We start from the raw sequence: 17500 nt of genomic DNA on the forward strand, positions 1-17500 counted from the left end.
GGTATTTCTCAGCCACTTCAAAGGCATTGTTCAGATTGGTAACAGGATCATCCTACACACACACACACACACACACACACACACACACACACACACACACACACACCACAGACGCACACACAGACGCACACACAGACGCACACGCACACACACCATGAGTCTCACTGCAGCATTTCCACTGGAGGGGTGTGTGTGTGTGTGTGTGTGTGTGTGTGTGTGTGCATGTCACCTTGCGCAGTTTGTCGTAGTTGATCAGTTCAGGTCTGTGTCTGTGGATCAGAGCATTAAAGGCCAAACCATCCTTCCAGCTGGAGAGAGGGAGAGAGAGAGAGAGAGAGAGAGAGAGAGAGAGGGAGGGAGGGAGAGGGAAAGAGAGAGGAAAGAGAGAGGGAGAGAGAGAGGGAGAGAGAGGGAGGGAGAGAGAGGGAGGGAGAGAGGGAGAGGGAGAGGGAGGGAGAGAGAGGGAGAGAGAGGGAGGGAGAGAGAGGGAGAGAGAGGGAGGGAGGGAGAGAGGGAGGGAGGGAGAGAGGGAGGGAGAGAGAGGGAGGGAGAGAGGGAGAGGGAGGAGAGGGAGGGAGGGGGGAGAGAGAGGGGAGAGAGAGGGAGGGAGAGGGAGAGGGAGAGAGAGAGGGAGGGAGGGAGGGGAGAGGGAGAGAGAGAGGGAGAGGGAGAGGGAGGGAGAGAGGGAGGGAGGGAGAGGGAGAGAGAGGGAGAGAGGGAGGGAGGGAGAGGGAGAGGAGAGGGAGAGAGGGAGGGAGGGAGAGGGAGAGAGAGGGAGAAAGGGCGAGTGTTATTATTATCAGAGCGTGTGTGTGTGCGTGTGTGTGTGTGTTCCAGCAGTGGCCAGCAGGGGGCAGTGTGAGTGTGTGTAATGCCACACAGGATATGACATCATGTGGTCAGAGCGTTATTGACTGTTACACTAAAGCGGTTTAATTTAACTCAGCACTCCATCACACTCTTAACCAAACTAACCTGGAATAAACTTTATAACTTTAACTGCTGAGGAGGTTTTATACGTTTATATAACCGAGTGAGAGACGAGTGCACACTGAGTACAGTTACTACACACAGCAGGGTGAAGTGTGCACTACATAGTGCACTATTCCAAGGGCTTTACTGTTTTATCTTCACATCTGACATCCCACAATGCACTGCTAATGTCCACATAAAGGAATAAATCTAGCATTAGTAGGGTGTAGGGTGTAGGGAGTAAGGAGCAGGGAGTAGGGTGTAGGGAGTAGGGAGTAGGGAGCAGGGAGTAGGGTGTAGGGTGTAGGGTGTAGGGAGTAAGGAGCAGGGAGTAGGGTGTAGGGTGTAGGGTGTAGGGAGTAGGGTGTAGGGTGTAGGGAGTAAGGAGGCAGGGAGTAGGGTGTAGGGTTGTAGGGAGTAGGGAGCAGGGAGTAGGGTGTAGGGTGTAGGGTGTAGGGAGTAGGGTGTAGGGTGTAGGATCTAGGGAGTAGGGTGTAGGGGAGTAGGGTGTAGGGTGTAGGGAGCAGGGAGTAGGGTGTAGGGTGTAGGGTGTAGGGAGTAAGGAGCAGGGAGTAGGGTGTAGGGTGTAGGGAGTAGGGGAGCAGGGAGTAGGGTGTAGGGTGTAGGGAGTAGGGAGCAGGGAGTAGGGTGTAGGGTGTAGGGTGTAGGGTGTAGGGTAGGGTGTAGGGAGTAGGGTGTAGGGTGTAGGATCTAGGGAGTAGGGTGTAGGGAGTAGGGTGTAGGGTGTAGGGTGTAGGGTGTAGGATCTAGGGAGTAGGGTTGTAGGGTGTAGGGTGTAGGGTGTAGGATCTAGGGAGTAGGGTGTAGGGAGTAGGGTGTAGGGTGTAGGGAGTAGGGAGTAGGGAGTAGGGTGTAGGGTGTAGGGTGTAGGGTGTAGGGAGTGACTCAGTACCTGATGTGGAAGTTCTGCACGTTGACATTTTTGTATGGAGCCGTTTTCCTCTGACACCACAACAACAACCCCTCTTTAGCTGAGGTCTCTGTGAGAGAGAGAGACAGAGAGAGAGAGGGGGGAGAGAGAAGAGAGAGAGAGAGAGACACAGAGAGACAGAGAGAGAGAGAGAGAGAGAGAGAGAGAGAGAGGGGGAGAGAGAGAGAGAGACACAGAGAGACAGAGAGAGAGAGAGAGAGAGAGAGGGAGAGAGAGAGAGAGAGAGGGGGAGAGAGAGAGAGAGAGAGACACACAGAGAGACAGAGAGAGAGAGAGAGAGAGAGAGGGAGGGAGAGAGAGAGAGAGAGAGGGAGGGAGAGAGAGGAAGAGAGAGAGAGAGACAGAGGTTGAGGTTAACCTAATAATAATAACAGTAATGAAATGTACACTATAAGGTCAAAAGTATGTGGACACCTGACCATCACACACACGAGCATCACACTGCGTTACCACCGACTACAGAAGGGTTAATAAGGGCTCGGGGAGAAGAGCGCGATCGTCAGGGCTCGGGGAGAAGAGCGCGCTCGTCAGGGCTCGGGGAGAAGAGCGCGCTCGTCAGGGCTCGGGGAGAAGAGCGATCGTCAGGGCTCGGGGAGAAGAGCGATCGTCAGGGCTCGGGGAGAAGAGCGCTCTCGTCAGGGCTCGGGGGAGAAGAGCGCTCGTCAGGGCTCGGGGAGAAGAGAGCGCTCGTCAGGGCTCGGGGAGAAGAGCGCGCTTGTCAGGGCTCGGGGAGAAGAGCGCGCTCGTCAGGGATCGGAGGGAGAAGAGCGCGCTCGTCAGGGCTCGGGGAGAAGAGCGCTCTCGTCAGGGCTCGGGGGGAGAAGAGCGCGCTCGTCAGGGCTCGGGGAGAAGAGCGCGCTCGTCAGGGCTCGGGGAGAAGAGCGCGCTCGTCAGGGCTCGGGGAGAAGAGAGCGATCGTCAGGGCTCGGGGGGGAGAAGAGCGCGATCGTCAGGGCTCGGGGAGAAGAGCGATCGTCAGGGCTCGGGGAGAAGAGAGCGCTCGTCAGGGCTCGGGGAGAAGAGAGCGCTCGTCAGGGCTCGGGGGGAGAAGAGCGCGATCGTCAGGGCTCGGGAGAAGAGCGTTCTCGTCAGGGCTCGGGGGAGAAGAGCGCGATCGTCAGGGCTCGGGGAGAAGAGAGCGCTTGTCAGGGCTCGGGGGGAGAAGAGCGCGATCGTCAGGGCTCGGGGAGAAGAGAGCGCTCGTCAGGGCTCGGGGAGAAGAGCGATCGTCAGGGCTCGGGGAGAAGAGAGCGCTCGTCAGGGCTCGGGGGGAGAAGAGCGCGATCGTCAGGGCTCGGGGAGAAGAGCGTTCTCGTCAGGGCTCGGGGAGAAGAGAGCGCTCGTCAGGGCTCGGGGAGAAGAGAGCGCTCGTCAGGGCTCGGGGAGAAGAGCGCGCTCGTCAGGGCTCGGGGAGAAGAGCGATCGTCAGGGCTCGGGGAGAAGAGAGCGCTCGTCAGGGCTCGGGGAGAAGAGCGTTCTCGTCAGGGCTCGGGGAGAAGAGCGCGATCGTCAGGGCTCGGGGAGAAGAGAGCGCTCGTCAGGGCTCGGGGAGAAGAGCCGATCGTCAGGGCTCGGGGGAAGAGAGAGCGCTCGTCAGGGCTCGGGGGGGAGAAGGAGCGTTCTCGTCAGGGGCTCGGGGAGAAGAGCGCGATCGTCAGGGCTCGGGGAGAAAGAGCGATCGTCAGGGCTCGGGGAGAAGAGAGCGCTCGTCAGGGCTCGGGGGGGAGAAGAGCGCGATCGTCAGGGCTCGGGGAGAAGAGCGTTCTCGTCAGGGCTCGGGGGGAGAAGAGCGCGATCGTCAGGGCTCGGGGAGAAGAGAGCGCTCGTCAGGGCTCGGGGAGAAGAGCGATCGTCAGGGCTCGGGGAGAAGAGCGCGATCGTCAGGGCTCGGGGAGAAGTACACACTTGACTTTCGCAGGGCTGCAGGGTGTAAACCGGTTTAAACCGGTGTGTGTTCGAGGATGAAGTGGAGTTTAAGGTGATCGCCAGCGCTGAGGTGAGAGCGCACCTGCACCTACATGCTAACACGTTATCAGCGTTGTTAGCACGCTCCTGTAGCAGCTAGCCTGTCGCTAATTTACCCACGCTGCACACGGGGCTTGTTTTCACCGCAGCTGTTTTCCACTCGCTGCTTCCCCTGAGGACGTGTGTGTGTGTGTGTGTGTGTGTGTGTGTGTGTGTGTGTGTGTGTGTGTAATGCTCACCATCTGCACTGCAGTATAGTTACAGATTTCCATGGAACAGCTAGATAAAGAATATATATATATATATGTGTGTGTGTGTGTGTGTGTGTGAGAGAGAGAGAGAGATGCGTCTTACCCTCCACTGAGATGTCCTGGATGGCGAAGCGGAGGATGATGGTCCAGATCATACCGAGGGTCATCTTCACATTTCCATCCACAATTTCTACACACCACACACACACACACACACACACAAGGGGGTTCAATATCATACTGCATTTTAAGATGAGTGAAGCTGCTGTTGTGTGTGTGTGTGTGTTTTGTGTGTGTGTGTTGTGTGTGTGAGTAAAATGGGGAGTGTGTGTGTGAGTAAAAAGGAGAGTGTGTGTGTGTGTGTTTTCCTGGTTACGGCTAAGTGAGTTAGCACAATAACACTGTTCATAATAATAAAGGTGAAGTAAAGCAGCAAGTAAAATACCAAAAATAATAAAATATTTAAAATCTTGTGTGTGTGTGTGAGAGAGAGTGAGTAAAAAAGAGTGTGTGTGTGTGAGTAAAAAGGAGAGTGTGTGTGTGTGTGTGTGTGAGTAAAAAGGAGAGTGTGTGTGTGTGTGTGTGAGTAAAAAGGAGTGTGTGTGTGTGAGTGTGTGTGTGTGTGTGTGTGTGAGTAAAATGGGGAGTGTGTGTGTGAGTAAAAAGGAGAGTGTGTGTGTGTGTGTGAGTAAAAAGGAGAGTGTGTGTGTGAGTAAAAAGGAGAGTGTGTGTGTGTGAGTGTGTGTGTGTGTGTGTGTGTGTGAGTAAAATGGGGAGTGTGTGTGTGAGTAAAAAGGAGAGTGTGTGTGTGTGTGTGAGTAAAAAGGAGAGTGTGTGTGTGAGTAAAAAGGAGAGTGTGTGTGTGTGTGTGTGTGTGTGTGTGTGTTTAGGCGAGACAGAGAGGAGGCTGAACATTTCGCCAGCACATTGTAGAGAAGTCAACTATTTTATTTCAGCCAATCAGAAACAAGCAGAGAGCAGTGAGGGGGCGGGGTTTATAGCCTCTGTCCTCTGAGCCATCATTCCTCAGAACACAACACACAACAATACACAACACACAACAACACACAACAACACACAACAATACACAACACACAACAATACACAACACACAACAATACACAACACCACCACAATACACACAATACACACAACACCACAATACACACAACACCACAATACACAGATGGACTTAGAATGTATTAGTAACATGAAGAGTGTGTGTGTATTCCTGCCATAATGGAGTGTGTGTGTGTGTGTGTGTGTGTGTGTGTGTGTGTGTGTTTACCCTCAGCTCCAATAGACACCAGTTTGACTCCTTTGCTGGCGATGAAGTCGAGAGCTTTGTTGACGTTGTTGATCTTGTGCACTCTCATCTTCCCTCTCTCGGGTTTGGGTAACCTCTCACCTAAACACACGCGCGCGCACACACACACGCACGCACGCACACACACACGCACACACGCACGCACGCACGCACGCACACGCACACACGCACGCACGCGCACACGCGCACACGCGTACACACACGCGCACACGCACGCACACACGCGTACACACACACGCACACACTAATGTCACTTCATGAACACACATCAATGTTAGACACGGAGCGCTGCGCTCTGATTGGTCAGCTGAGGCACTGGGTGTCCAACACAGCATTGCATGATGGGAGATTAAACAGGGAGTGGGTGGAGCTTCAGCCTCACCTGAGATGACCTCGAGCAGCAGCATGAGCTTCAGGCCGTCTCTGAAGTCCTCCTCGATGTTCTCGATCTGAGTACCAGCTTTACGCAGGTGAGAGTTACACCACGCCGTGAACGTCTGCAACACAGGAAGTGACATCAGACATGGTTGAGGAGCTACAGGCTGAGCAGGAAGTGACATCAGACATGGTGATAGTGATGGTGGTGATATCATCCCTATCACTATCACTATCACCACCACCACTATCATCACTATCACCACCACCATCACCACCATCACTATCACCACCACCATCACCATCACCACCACCACTATCATCACTATCACCACCATCACTATCACCACCATCACTATCACCACCACCATCACTATCACCACCACCACTATCATCACTATCACCACCATCACTATCACCACCATCACTATCACCACCACCATCACCATCACCACCACCACTATCATCATCACTATCACCATCACCATCACTATCACCACCATCACTATCACCATCATTATCACCACCACCATCACCACCATCATCATCATCATCATCACCACCATCATCACCATCACCATCATCACCATCACCATCATCACCATCACCACCATCACCACCATCACTATCACCATCACTATCACCATCATTATCATCATCATCACCACCATCATCATCACCATCATCACCATCACCATCACCACCATCACCACCATCACTATCACCATCACTATCATCATCACTGCCATCACTATCACCATCATTATCACCACCATCATCACCATCACCACCATCACCATCACCATCACTATCATCATCACTGCCATCACTATCACCATCATCACCATCACCATCACCACCATCACCACCATCACCATCACCATCACTATCATCATCACTGCCATCACTATCATCATCACTATCACCATCATTATCACCACCACCATCATCACCATCACCACCATCACCATCACCATCACTATCATCATCACTGCCATCACTATCATCATCACTATCATCATCACTATCATCACCCCCCCCGACGATGAACACACTTTCCCTCACGTGGCCCAGTGCATCATGGGAATTCTCTATATCATGAACAATGTCCTTGTGCAGCAGTGCATTGTGGGAGTTCAGAGGAAAGTGGATTTAAAAAAAGACCAGATGTTACAGCGTGGTAGGAAAATATTACACGGCCTTACACACACACACACACACACACACACACACACACACACCATCTCCCAAACACACACACACACACCATCTCCCAAACACACACACACACACACACACACACAATCTCCCAAACACACACACACACACACACACACACACACACACACCATCTCCCAAACACACACACACACACAATCTCCCAAACACACACACACGCTCACACACACACCATCTCCCAAACACACACACACACACCATCTCCCAAACACACACACAAAGAGCTCATTGAGTTTTGTGAATGAGTCCCTTCAGTCTCTAGTACGACAGGCACCTACTAGTGACACAGACACACACAGACACGCTCACACACACACAGACACGCTCACACACACACAGACACACGCTCACACACACACACAGACACACGCTCACACACACACACAGACACGCTCACACACACACACAGACACGCTCACACACACACACAGAGACACGCTCACACACACACACAGAGACACGCTCACACACACACACAGAGACACGCTCACACACACACACAGACACACGCTCACACACACACACAGACACGCTCACACACACACACAGACACGCTCACACACACACACAGAGACACGCTCACACACACACACAGAGACACGCTCACACACACACACAGACACGCTCACACACACACAGACACGCTCACACACACACAGACACGCTCACACACACACAGACACGCTCACACACACACAGACACGCTCACACACACACAGACACGCTCACACACACAGAGACACGCTCACACACAGAGACACGCTCACACACAGAGACACGCTCACACACACACACAGAGACACGCTCACACACACACAGAGACACGCTCACACACACACAGAGACACGCTCACACACACACACACAGACACGCTCACACACACACAGACACGCTCACACACACACAGACACGCTCACACACACACAGACACGCTCACACACACACACAGAGACACGCTCACACACACACAGAGACACGCTCACACACACACAGAGACACGCTCACACACACACACAGACACGCTCACACACACACACAGACACGCTCACACACACACAGACACGCTCACACACACACAGACACGCTCACACGCTCACACACAGAGACACGCTCACACACACACAGACACGCTCACACACACACAGACACGCTCACACACACACACAGAGACACGCTCACACACACACAGACACGCTCACACACACACAGACACGCTCACACACACACAGACACGCTCACACACAGAGACACGCTCACACACACACAGAGACACGCTCACACACACACAGAGACACGCTCACACACACACACACAGACACGCTCACACACACACACACAGACACGCTCACACACACACAGACACGCTCACACACACACAGACACGCTCACACACACAGACACGCTCACACACACACACAGAGACACGCTCACACACACACACAGAGACACGCTCACACACAGAGACACGCTCACACACAGAGACACGCTCACACACACACACAGAGACACGCTCACACACAGAGACACGCTCACACACACACAGACACGCTCACACACACACAGACACGCTCACACACACACAGACACGCTCACACACACACAGAGACACGCTCACACACACAGAGACACGCTCACACACACTGCAGTGATGTCACACAGAAATATTTAGGTTGTACGCACTCACACACACACTCACACACACCCTCACACACACCCTCACACACACCCTCACACACACCCTCACACACACCCTCACACACTCACACACACCCTCACACACACACACACACCCTCACTCACACACACCCTCACACACAGAGGCTGGTGAATCACATTAATATTAAAATGAATGTTAATTATGCAGTGTGTGATGAGTTGTGTAAAGTGATAATGTTGTAATTGGTGTTTATTAGTTCACACAGTTCAGACTCCACACACACACACACACACACACACACACACACACACTCTCTCTCTCTCACACTCTCACACACACTCTCTCTCTCTCACACACACACACACACACACACACACTCTCTCTCTCTCTCTCACACACACACACACACTCTCTCTCTCTCTCTCTCTCACACACACACACACACACACACTCTCTCTCTCTCTCTCTCTCTCACACACACACACACACACACACTCTCTTTCTCACACACACTCATCAATTTAAACATTACACAGTAAATTGGTTCGAACCCTGATCAGCTTCAGCTACTAATGTCACATATTGATGCAGAGTTTAAATACAGTCGGGCCACACCCTAGACAGGCACGCGCGCACACACACACACACTCACAACTGATATCACTCACACACACACACCACTGATTATTACACCACACATTATTGCTTTCTCTTTTGAGCACAAACATTCACACCCTCGCTGCACATTCTGCTGAAAGCAAGTGTGTCGACACGACAGGGTGTGGCAGCACCTGCCAGGTAACACACACACACACACACACACATAAAAGATAAACTGCCAAACACACTTCATATAGCTGTGTGTGTGTGTGTGTGAGAAATCAGTGGGGTGTGTGTGTGAAATCAGTGCTGTGTGTGTGAGACTGACGTTCCACTGTTCGGTGCAGTGAGCTGGGTTGTGTGTGAGTTTGGAGTAAATCTCTCTCTCTCACACACACACACACACACACACACACACACACACACACACACACACAGAGTATAAAACGTGTGTCTGTGAGAGTACCACACCAGCACTGAGTTCCTTCTGATACGAGTATGAAATGTTCTGTTATAGCCTCACACTGACTCTGTGGGTGCCTCCTCATTAATTATTCATAATAACCTCATTAATATTCATATCATTTACAGGGGGCGGGGCATGTGCAGCTGCATGCTCCCTGAGGAAAAGTTTACACGCTCAAAGTCACTGCTTTATACACACTTTCTGTCTGTCTGTCTGTCTCTCTCTCTCCACAGGCCTGTCTGTCTGTCTGTCTCTCTCTCTCCACAGGCCTGTCTGTCTGCGTATCTGTCTCTCTCTCTCCACAGGCCTGTCTGTCTGCGTATCTGTCTCTCTCTCTCCACAGGCCTGTCTGTCTGTGTATCTGTCTCTCTCTCTCCACAGGCCTGTCTGTCTGTGTATCTGTCTCTCTCTCTCCACAGGCCTGTCTGTCTGTGTATCTGTCTCTCTCTCTCCACAGGCCTGTCTGTCTGTGTATCTGTCTCTCTCTCTCCACAGGCCTGTCTGTCTGCGTATCTGTCTCTCTCTCTCCACAGGCCTGTCTGTCTGCGTATCTGTCTCTCTCTCTCCACAGGCCTGTCTGTCTGTGTATCTGTCTCTCTCTCTCCACAGGCCTGTCTGTCTGCGTATCTGTCTCTCTCTCTCCACAGGCCTGTCTGTCTGTCTGTCTGTCTGTCTCTCTCCACAGGCCTGTCTGTCTGTGTATCTGTCTCTCTCTCTCCACAGGCCTGTCTGTCTGTGTATCTGTCTCTCTCTCCACAGGCCTGTCTGTCTGTGTATCTGTCTCTCTCTCTCCACAGGCCTGTCTGTCTGTGTATCTGTCTCTCTCTCTCCACAGGCCTGTCTGTCTGTGTATCTGTCTCTCTCCACAGGCCTGTCTGTCTGTGTATCTGTCTCTCTCTCTTCACAGGCCTGTCTGTCTGTGTATCTGTCTCTCTCTCCACAGGCCTGTCTGTCTGCGTATCTGTCTCTCTCCACAGGCCTGTCTGTCTGTGTATCTGTCTCTCTCTCTCCACAGGCCTGTCTGTCTGCGTATCTGTCTCTCTCTCCACAGGCCTGTCTGTCTGCGTATCTGTCTCTCTCCACAGGCCTGTCTGTCTGCGTATCTGTCTCTCTCTCTCCACAGGCCTGTCTGTCTGCGTATCTGTCTCTCTCTTTCCACAGGCCTGTCTGTCTGTGTATCTGTCTCTCTCCATAGGCCTGTCTGTCTGTGTATCTGTCTCTCTCCATAGGCCTGTCTGTCTGCGTATCTGTCTCTCTCTCTCCACAGGCCTGTCTGTCTGCGTATCTGTCTCTCTCTCTCCACAGGCCTGTCTGTCTGTGTATCTGTCTCTCTCCATAGGCCTGTCTGTCTGTGTATCTGTCTCTCTCCATAGGCCTGTCTGTCTGCGTATCTGTCTCTCTCTCTCCACAGGCCTGTCTGTCTGTGTATCTGTCTCTCTCCACAGGCCTGTCTGTCTGCGTATCTGTCTCTCTCTCCACAGGCCTGTCTGTCTGTGTATCTGTCTCTCTCCACAGGCCTGTCTGTCTGCGTATCTGTCTCTCTCTCTCCACAGGCCTGTCTGTCTGCGTATCTGTCTCTCTCTCTCCACAGGCCTGTCTGTCTGCGTATCTGTCTCTCTCTCTCCACAGGCCTGTCTGTCTGCGTATCTGTCTCTCTCTCTCCACAGGCCTGTCTGTCTGCGTATCTGTCTCTCTCTCCACAGGCCTGTCTGTCTGCGTATCTGTCTCTCTCTCTCCACAGGCCTGTTTGTCTGTGTATCTGTCTCTCTCTCCACAGGCCTGTCTGTCTGTGTATCTGTCTCTCTCCACAGGCCTGTCTGTCTGCGTATCTGTCTCTCTCTCTCCACAGGCCTGTCTGTCTGCGTATCTGTCTCTCTCTCTCTCCACAGGCCTGTCTGTCTGTGTATCTGTCTCTCTCTCTCCACAGGCCTGTCTGTCTGTGTATCTGTCTCTCTCTCTCCACAGGCCTGTCTGTCTGCGTATCTGTCTCTCTCTCTCCACAGGCCTGTCTGTCTGCGTATCTGTCTCTCTCTCTCCACAGGCCTGTCTGTCTGTGTATCTGTCTCTCTCCATAGGCCTGTCTGTCTGCGTATCTGTCTCTCTCCATAGGCCTGTCTGTCTGCGTATCTGTCTCTCTCTCTCCACAGGCCTGTCTGTCTGCGTATCTGTCTCTCTCTCTCTCCACAGGCCTGTCTGTCTGTGTATCTGTCTCTCTCCATAGGCCTGTCTGTCTGTGTATCTGTCTCTCTCCATAGGCCTGTCTGTCTGCGTATCTGTCTCTCTCTCTCCACAGGCCTGTCTGTCTGCGTATCTGTCTCTCTCTCTCCACAGGCCTGTCTGTCTGTGTATCTGTCTCTCTCCATAGGCCTGTCTGTCTGCGTATCTGTCTCTCTCCATAGGCCTGTCTGTCTGCGTATCTGTCTCTCTCTCTCCACAGGCCTGTCTGTCTGCGTATCTGTCTCTCTCTCTCCACAGGCCTGTCTGTCTGTGTATCTGTCTCTCTCTCCACAGGCCTGTCTGTCTGCGTATCTGTCTCTCTCCACAGGCCTGTCTGTCTGTGTATCTGTCTCTCTCTCTCCACAGGCCTGTCTGTCTGCGTATCTGTCTCTCTCTCTCCACAGGCCTGTCTGTCTGTGTATCTGTCTCTCTCTCCACAGGCCTGTCTGTCTGTGTATCTGTCTCTCTCCATAGGCCTGTCTGTCTGTGTATCTGTCTCTCTCCATAGGCCTGTCTGTCTGCGTATCTGTCTCTCTCTCTCCACAGGCCTGTCTGTCTGTGTATCTGTCTCTCTCTCTCCACAGGCCTGTCTGTCTGTGTATCTGTCTCTCTCCATAGGCCTGTCTGTCTGCGTATCTGTCTCTCTCCATAGGCCTGTCTGTCTGCGTATCTGTCTCTCTCTCTCCACAGGCCTGTCTGTCTGCGTATCTGTCTCTCTCTCTCCACAGGCCTGTCTGTCTGTGTATCTGTCTCTCTCTCCACAGGCCTGTCTGTCTGCGTATCTGTCTCTCTCCACAGGCCTGTCTGTCTGCGTATCTGTCTCTCTCCACAGGCCTGTCTGTCTGTGTATCTGTCTCTCTCTCTCCACAGGCCTGTCTGTCTGTCTGTCTCTCTCCACAGGCCTGTCTGTCTGTGTATCTGTCTCTCTCTCTCCACAGGCCTGTCTGTCTGTGTATCTGTCTCTCTCCACAGGCCTGTCTGTCTGTGTATCTGTCTCTCTCTCTTCACAGGCCTGTCTGTCTGTGTATCTCTCTCTCTCTCCACAGGCCTGTCTGTCTGCGTATCTGTCTCTCTCTCCACAGGCCTGTCTGTCTGCGTATCTGTCTCTCTCCACAGGCCTGTCTGTCTGTGTATCTGTCTCTCTCTCTCCACAGGCCTGTCTGTCTGCGTATCTGTCTCTCTCTCTCCACAGGCCTGTTTGTCTGTGTATCTGTCTCTCTCTCTCCACAGGCCTGTTTGTCTGTGTATCTGTCTCTCTCTCTCCACAGGCCTGTCTGTCTGTGTATCTGTCTCTCTCTCTCTCCACAGGCCTGTCTGTCTGTGTATCTGTCTCTCTCTCTCCACAGGCCTGATGGTCTGTGTATCTGTCTCTCTCTCTCGACAGGCCTGTCTGTCTGTGTATCTGTCTCTCTCTCTCCACAGGCCTGTCTGTCTGCGTATCTGTCTCTCTCTCTCCACAGGCCTGTCTGTCTGCGTATCTGTCTCTCTCTCCACAGGCCTGTCTGTCTGTGTATCTGTCTCTCTCCACAGGCCTGTCTGTCTGTGTATCTGTCTCTCTCCACAGGCCTGTCTGTCTGCGTATCTGTCTCTCTCTCTCTCCACAGGCCTGTCTGTCTGTGTATCTGTCTCTCTCTCTCCACAGGCCTGTCTGTCTGTGTATCTGTCTCTCTCTCTCCACAGGCCTGTCTGTCTGTGTATCTGTCTCTCTCTCTCCACAGGCCTGTCTGTCTGCGTATCTGTCTCTCTCTCTCCACAGGCCTGTCTGTCTGCGTATCTGTCTCTCTCTCTCTCCACAGGCCTGTCTGTCTGCGTATCTGTCTCTCTCCACAGGCCTGTCTGTCTGCGTATCTGTCTCTCTCTCTCCACAGGCCTGTCTGTCTGTGTATCTGTCTCTCTCTCTCCACAGGCCTGTCTGTCTGCGTATCTGTCTCTCTCTTTCCACAGGCCTGTCTGTCTGTGTATCTGTCTCTCTCCACAGGCCTGTCTGTCTGCGTATCTGTCTCTCTCTCTCCACAGGCCTGTCTGTCTGTGTATCTGTCTCTCTCTCTCCACAGGCCTGTCTGTCTGCGTATCTGTCTCTCTCTTTCCACAGGCCTGTCTGTCTGTGTATCTGTCTCTCTCCATAGGCCTGTCTGTCTGCGTATCTGTCTCTCTCTCTCCACAGGCCTGTCTGTCTGCGTATCTGTCTCTCTCTCTCCACAGGCCTGTCTGTCTGCGTATCTGTCTCTCTCTCTCCACAGGCCTGTCTGTCTGTGTATCTGTCTCTCTCCATAGGCCTGTCTGTCTGTGTATCTGTCTCTCTCCATAGGCCTGTCTGTCTGTGTATCTGTCTCTCTCCATAGGCCTGTCTGTCTGCGTATCTGTCTCTCTCTCTCCACAGGCCTGTCTGTCTGTGTATCTGTCTCTCTCCACAGGCCTGTCTGTCTGTGTATCTGTCTCTCTCTCCACAGGCCTGTCTGTCTGTGTATCTGTCTCTCTCCACAGGCCTGTCTGTCTGCGTATCTGTCTCTCTCTCTCCACAGGCCTGTCTGTCTGCGTATCTGTCTCTCTCTCCACAGGCCTGTCTGTCTGCGTATCTGTCTCTCTCTCTCCACAGGCCTGTTTGTCTGTGTATCTGTCTCTCTCTCCACAGGCCTGTCTGTCTGTGTATCTGTCTCTCTCCACAGGCCTGTCTGTCTGCGTATCTGTCTCTCTCTCTCCACAGGCCTGTCTGTCTGCGTATCTGTCTCTCTCTCTCTCCACAGGCCTGTCTGTCTGTGTATCTGTCTCTCTCTCTCCACAGGCCTGTCTGTCTGTGTATCTGTCTCTCTCTCTCCACAGGCCTGTCTGTCTGCGTATCTGTCTCTCTCTCTCCACAGGCCTGTCTGTCTGTGTATCTGTCTCTCTCTCTCGACAGGCCTGTCTGTCTGCGTATCTGTCTCTCTCTCTCCACAGGCCTGTCTGTCTGCGTATCTGTCTCTCTCTCTCCACAGGCCTGTCTGTCTGCGTATCTGTCTCTCTCTCTCCACAGGCCTGTCTGTCTGCGTATCTGTCTCTCTCTCTCCACAGGCCTGTCTGTCTGTGTATCTGTCTCTCTCCATAGGCCTGTCTGTCTGTGTATCTGTCTCTCTCCATAGGCCTGTCTGTCTGCGTATCTGTCTCTCTCTCTCCACAGGCCTGTCTGTCTGTGTATCTGTCTCTCTCCATAGGCCTGTCTGTCTGTGTATCTGTCTCTCTCCATAGGCCTGTCTGTCTGTGTATCTGTCTCTCTCTCTCCACAGGCCTGTCTGTCTGCGTATCTGTCTCTCTCTCTCCACAGGCCTGTCTGTCTGTGTATCTGTCTCTCTCTCCACAGGCCTGTCTGTCTGCGTATCTGTCTCTCTCTCTCTCCACAGGCCTGTCTGTCTGCGTATCTGTCTCTCTCCACAGGCCTGTCTGTCTGCGTATCTGTCTCTCTCTCTCCACAGGCCTGTCTGTCTGTGTATCTGTCTCTCTCTCTCCACAGGCCTGTCTGTCTGCGTATCTGTCTCTCTCTTTCCACAGGCCTGTCTGTCTGTGTATCTGTCTCTCTCCATAGGCCTGTCTGTCTGCGTATCTGTCTCTCTCTCTCCACAGGCCTGTCTGTCTGCGTATCTGTCTCTCTCTCTCCACAGGCCTGTCTGTCTGCGTATCTGTCTCTCTCTCTCCACAGGCCTGTCTGTCTGTGTATCTGTCTCTCTCCATAGGCCTGTCTGTCTGTGTATCTGTCTCTCTCCATAGGCCTGTCTGTCTGCGTATCTGTCTCTCTCTCTCCACAGGCCTGTCTGTCTGTGTATCTGTCTCTCTCCACAGGCCTGTCTGTCTGTGTATCTGTCTCTCTCTCCACAGGCCTGTCTGTCTGTGTATCTGTCTCTCTCCACAGGCCTGTCTGTCTGCGTATCTGTCTCTCTCTCTCCACAGGCCTGTCTGTCTGCGTATCTGTCTCTCTCTCCACAGGCCTGTCTGTCTGCGTATCTGTCTCTCTCTCTCCACAGGCCTGTTTGTCTGTGTATCTGTCTCTCTCTCCACAGGCCTGTCTGTCTGTGTATCTGTCTCTCTCCACAGGCCTGTCTGTCTGCGTATCTGTCTCTCTCTCTCCACAGGCCTGTCTGTCTGCGTATCTGTCTCTCTCTCTCTCCACAGGCCTGTCTGTCTGTGTATCTGTCTCTCTCTCTCCACAGGCCTGTCTGTCTGTGTATCTGTCTCTCTCTCTCCACAGGCCTGTCTGTCTGCGTATCTGTCTCTCTCTCTCCACAGGCCTGTCTGTCTGCGTATCTGTCTCTCTCTCTCCACAGGCCTGTCTGTCTGTGTATCTGTCTCTCTCTCTCGACAGGCCTGTCTGTCTGCGTATCTGTCTCTCTCTCTCCACAGGCCTGTCTGTCTGCGTATCTGTCTCTCTCTCTCCACAGGCCTGTCTGTCTGCGTATCTGTCTCTCTCTCTCCACAGGCCTGTCTGTCTGTGTATCTGTCTCTCTCCATAGGCCTGTCTGTCTGCGTATCTGTCTCTCTCTCTCCACAGGCCTGTCTGTCTGTGTATCTGTCTCTCTCCATAGGCCTGTCTGTCTGTGTATCTGTCTCTCTCCATAGGCCTGTCTGTCTGTGTATCTGTCTCTCTCCATAGGCCTGTCTGTCTGCGTATCTGTCTCTCTCTCTCCACAGGCCTGTCTGTCTGCGTATCTGTCTCTCTCTCTCCACAGGCCTGTCTGTCTGTGTATCTGTCTCTCTCTCCACAGGCCTGTCTGTCTGCGTATCTGTCTCTCTCCACAGGCCTGTCTGTCTGCGTATCTGTCTCTCTCTCTCCACAGGCCTGTCTGTCTGCGTATCTGTCTCTCTCTCTCCACAGGCCTGTCTGTCTGCGTATCTGTCTCTCTCTCCACAGGCCTGTCTGTCTGTGTATCTGTCTCTCTCCATAGGCCTGTCTGTCTGTGTATCTGTCTCTCTCCACAGGCCTGTCTGTCTGCGTATCTGTCTCTCTCTCTCCACAGGCCTGTCTGTCTGCGTATCTGTCTCTCTCCACAGGCCTGTCTGTCTGTGTATCTGTCTCTCCACAGGCCTGTCTGTCTGTGTATCTGTCTCTCTCCATAGGCCTGTCTGTCTGTGTATCTGTCTCTCTCCATAGGCCTGTCTGTCTGTGTATCTGTCTCTCTCCACAGGCCTGTCTGTCTGCGTATCTGTCTCTCTCTCTCCACAGGCCTGTCTGTCTGTGTATCTGTCTCTCTCCATAGGCCTGTCTGTCTGCGTATCTGTCTCTCTCTCTCCATAGGCCTGTCTGTCTGCGTATCTGTCTCTCTCTCCACAGGCCTGTCTGTCTGCGTATCTGTCTCTCTCTCTCCACAGGCCTGTCTGTCTGCGTATCTGTCTCTCTCCACAGGCCTGTCTGTCTGCGTATCTGTCTCTCTCTCTCCACAGGCCTGTCTGTCTGCGTATCTGTCTCTCTCTCTCCACAGGCCTGTCTGTCTGCGTATCTGTCTCTCTCTTTCCA

At 52.9% G+C, this 17500-nt stretch overlaps 1 protein-coding gene across 1 annotated transcript in view; it reads right to left on the reverse strand.

The window, feature by feature from the left end:
- Position 1: 1 nt before the first annotated feature.
- The window catches only part of LOC128317160 (alpha-actinin-4-like), a gene marked incomplete at its 3' end in the record, with an annotated part of 37497 nt that continues 19998 nt past the window's right edge, over positions 2-17500 (reverse strand). The window contains exons 2-7 of the mRNA XM_053227763.1: positions 5850-5964; positions 5429-5548; positions 4244-4330; positions 1886-1973; positions 230-308; positions 2-52 (exon numbers count right to left, since the gene is read on the reverse strand). Of these exons, the coding sequence (XP_053083738.1) occupies positions 2-52; positions 230-308; positions 1886-1973; positions 4244-4330; positions 5429-5548; positions 5850-5964 (540 nt within the window). The remainder of the gene's footprint in view (positions 53-229; positions 309-1885; positions 1974-4243; positions 4331-5428; positions 5549-5849; positions 5965-17500) is intronic.

Source organism: Pangasianodon hypophthalmus, chromosome 21 (genome assembly GCF_027358585.1).
Source record: "Pangasianodon hypophthalmus isolate fPanHyp1 chromosome 21, fPanHyp1.pri, whole genome shotgun sequence".
Lineage (NCBI taxonomy): Eukaryota > Metazoa > Chordata > Actinopteri > Siluriformes > Pangasiidae > Pangasianodon > Pangasianodon hypophthalmus.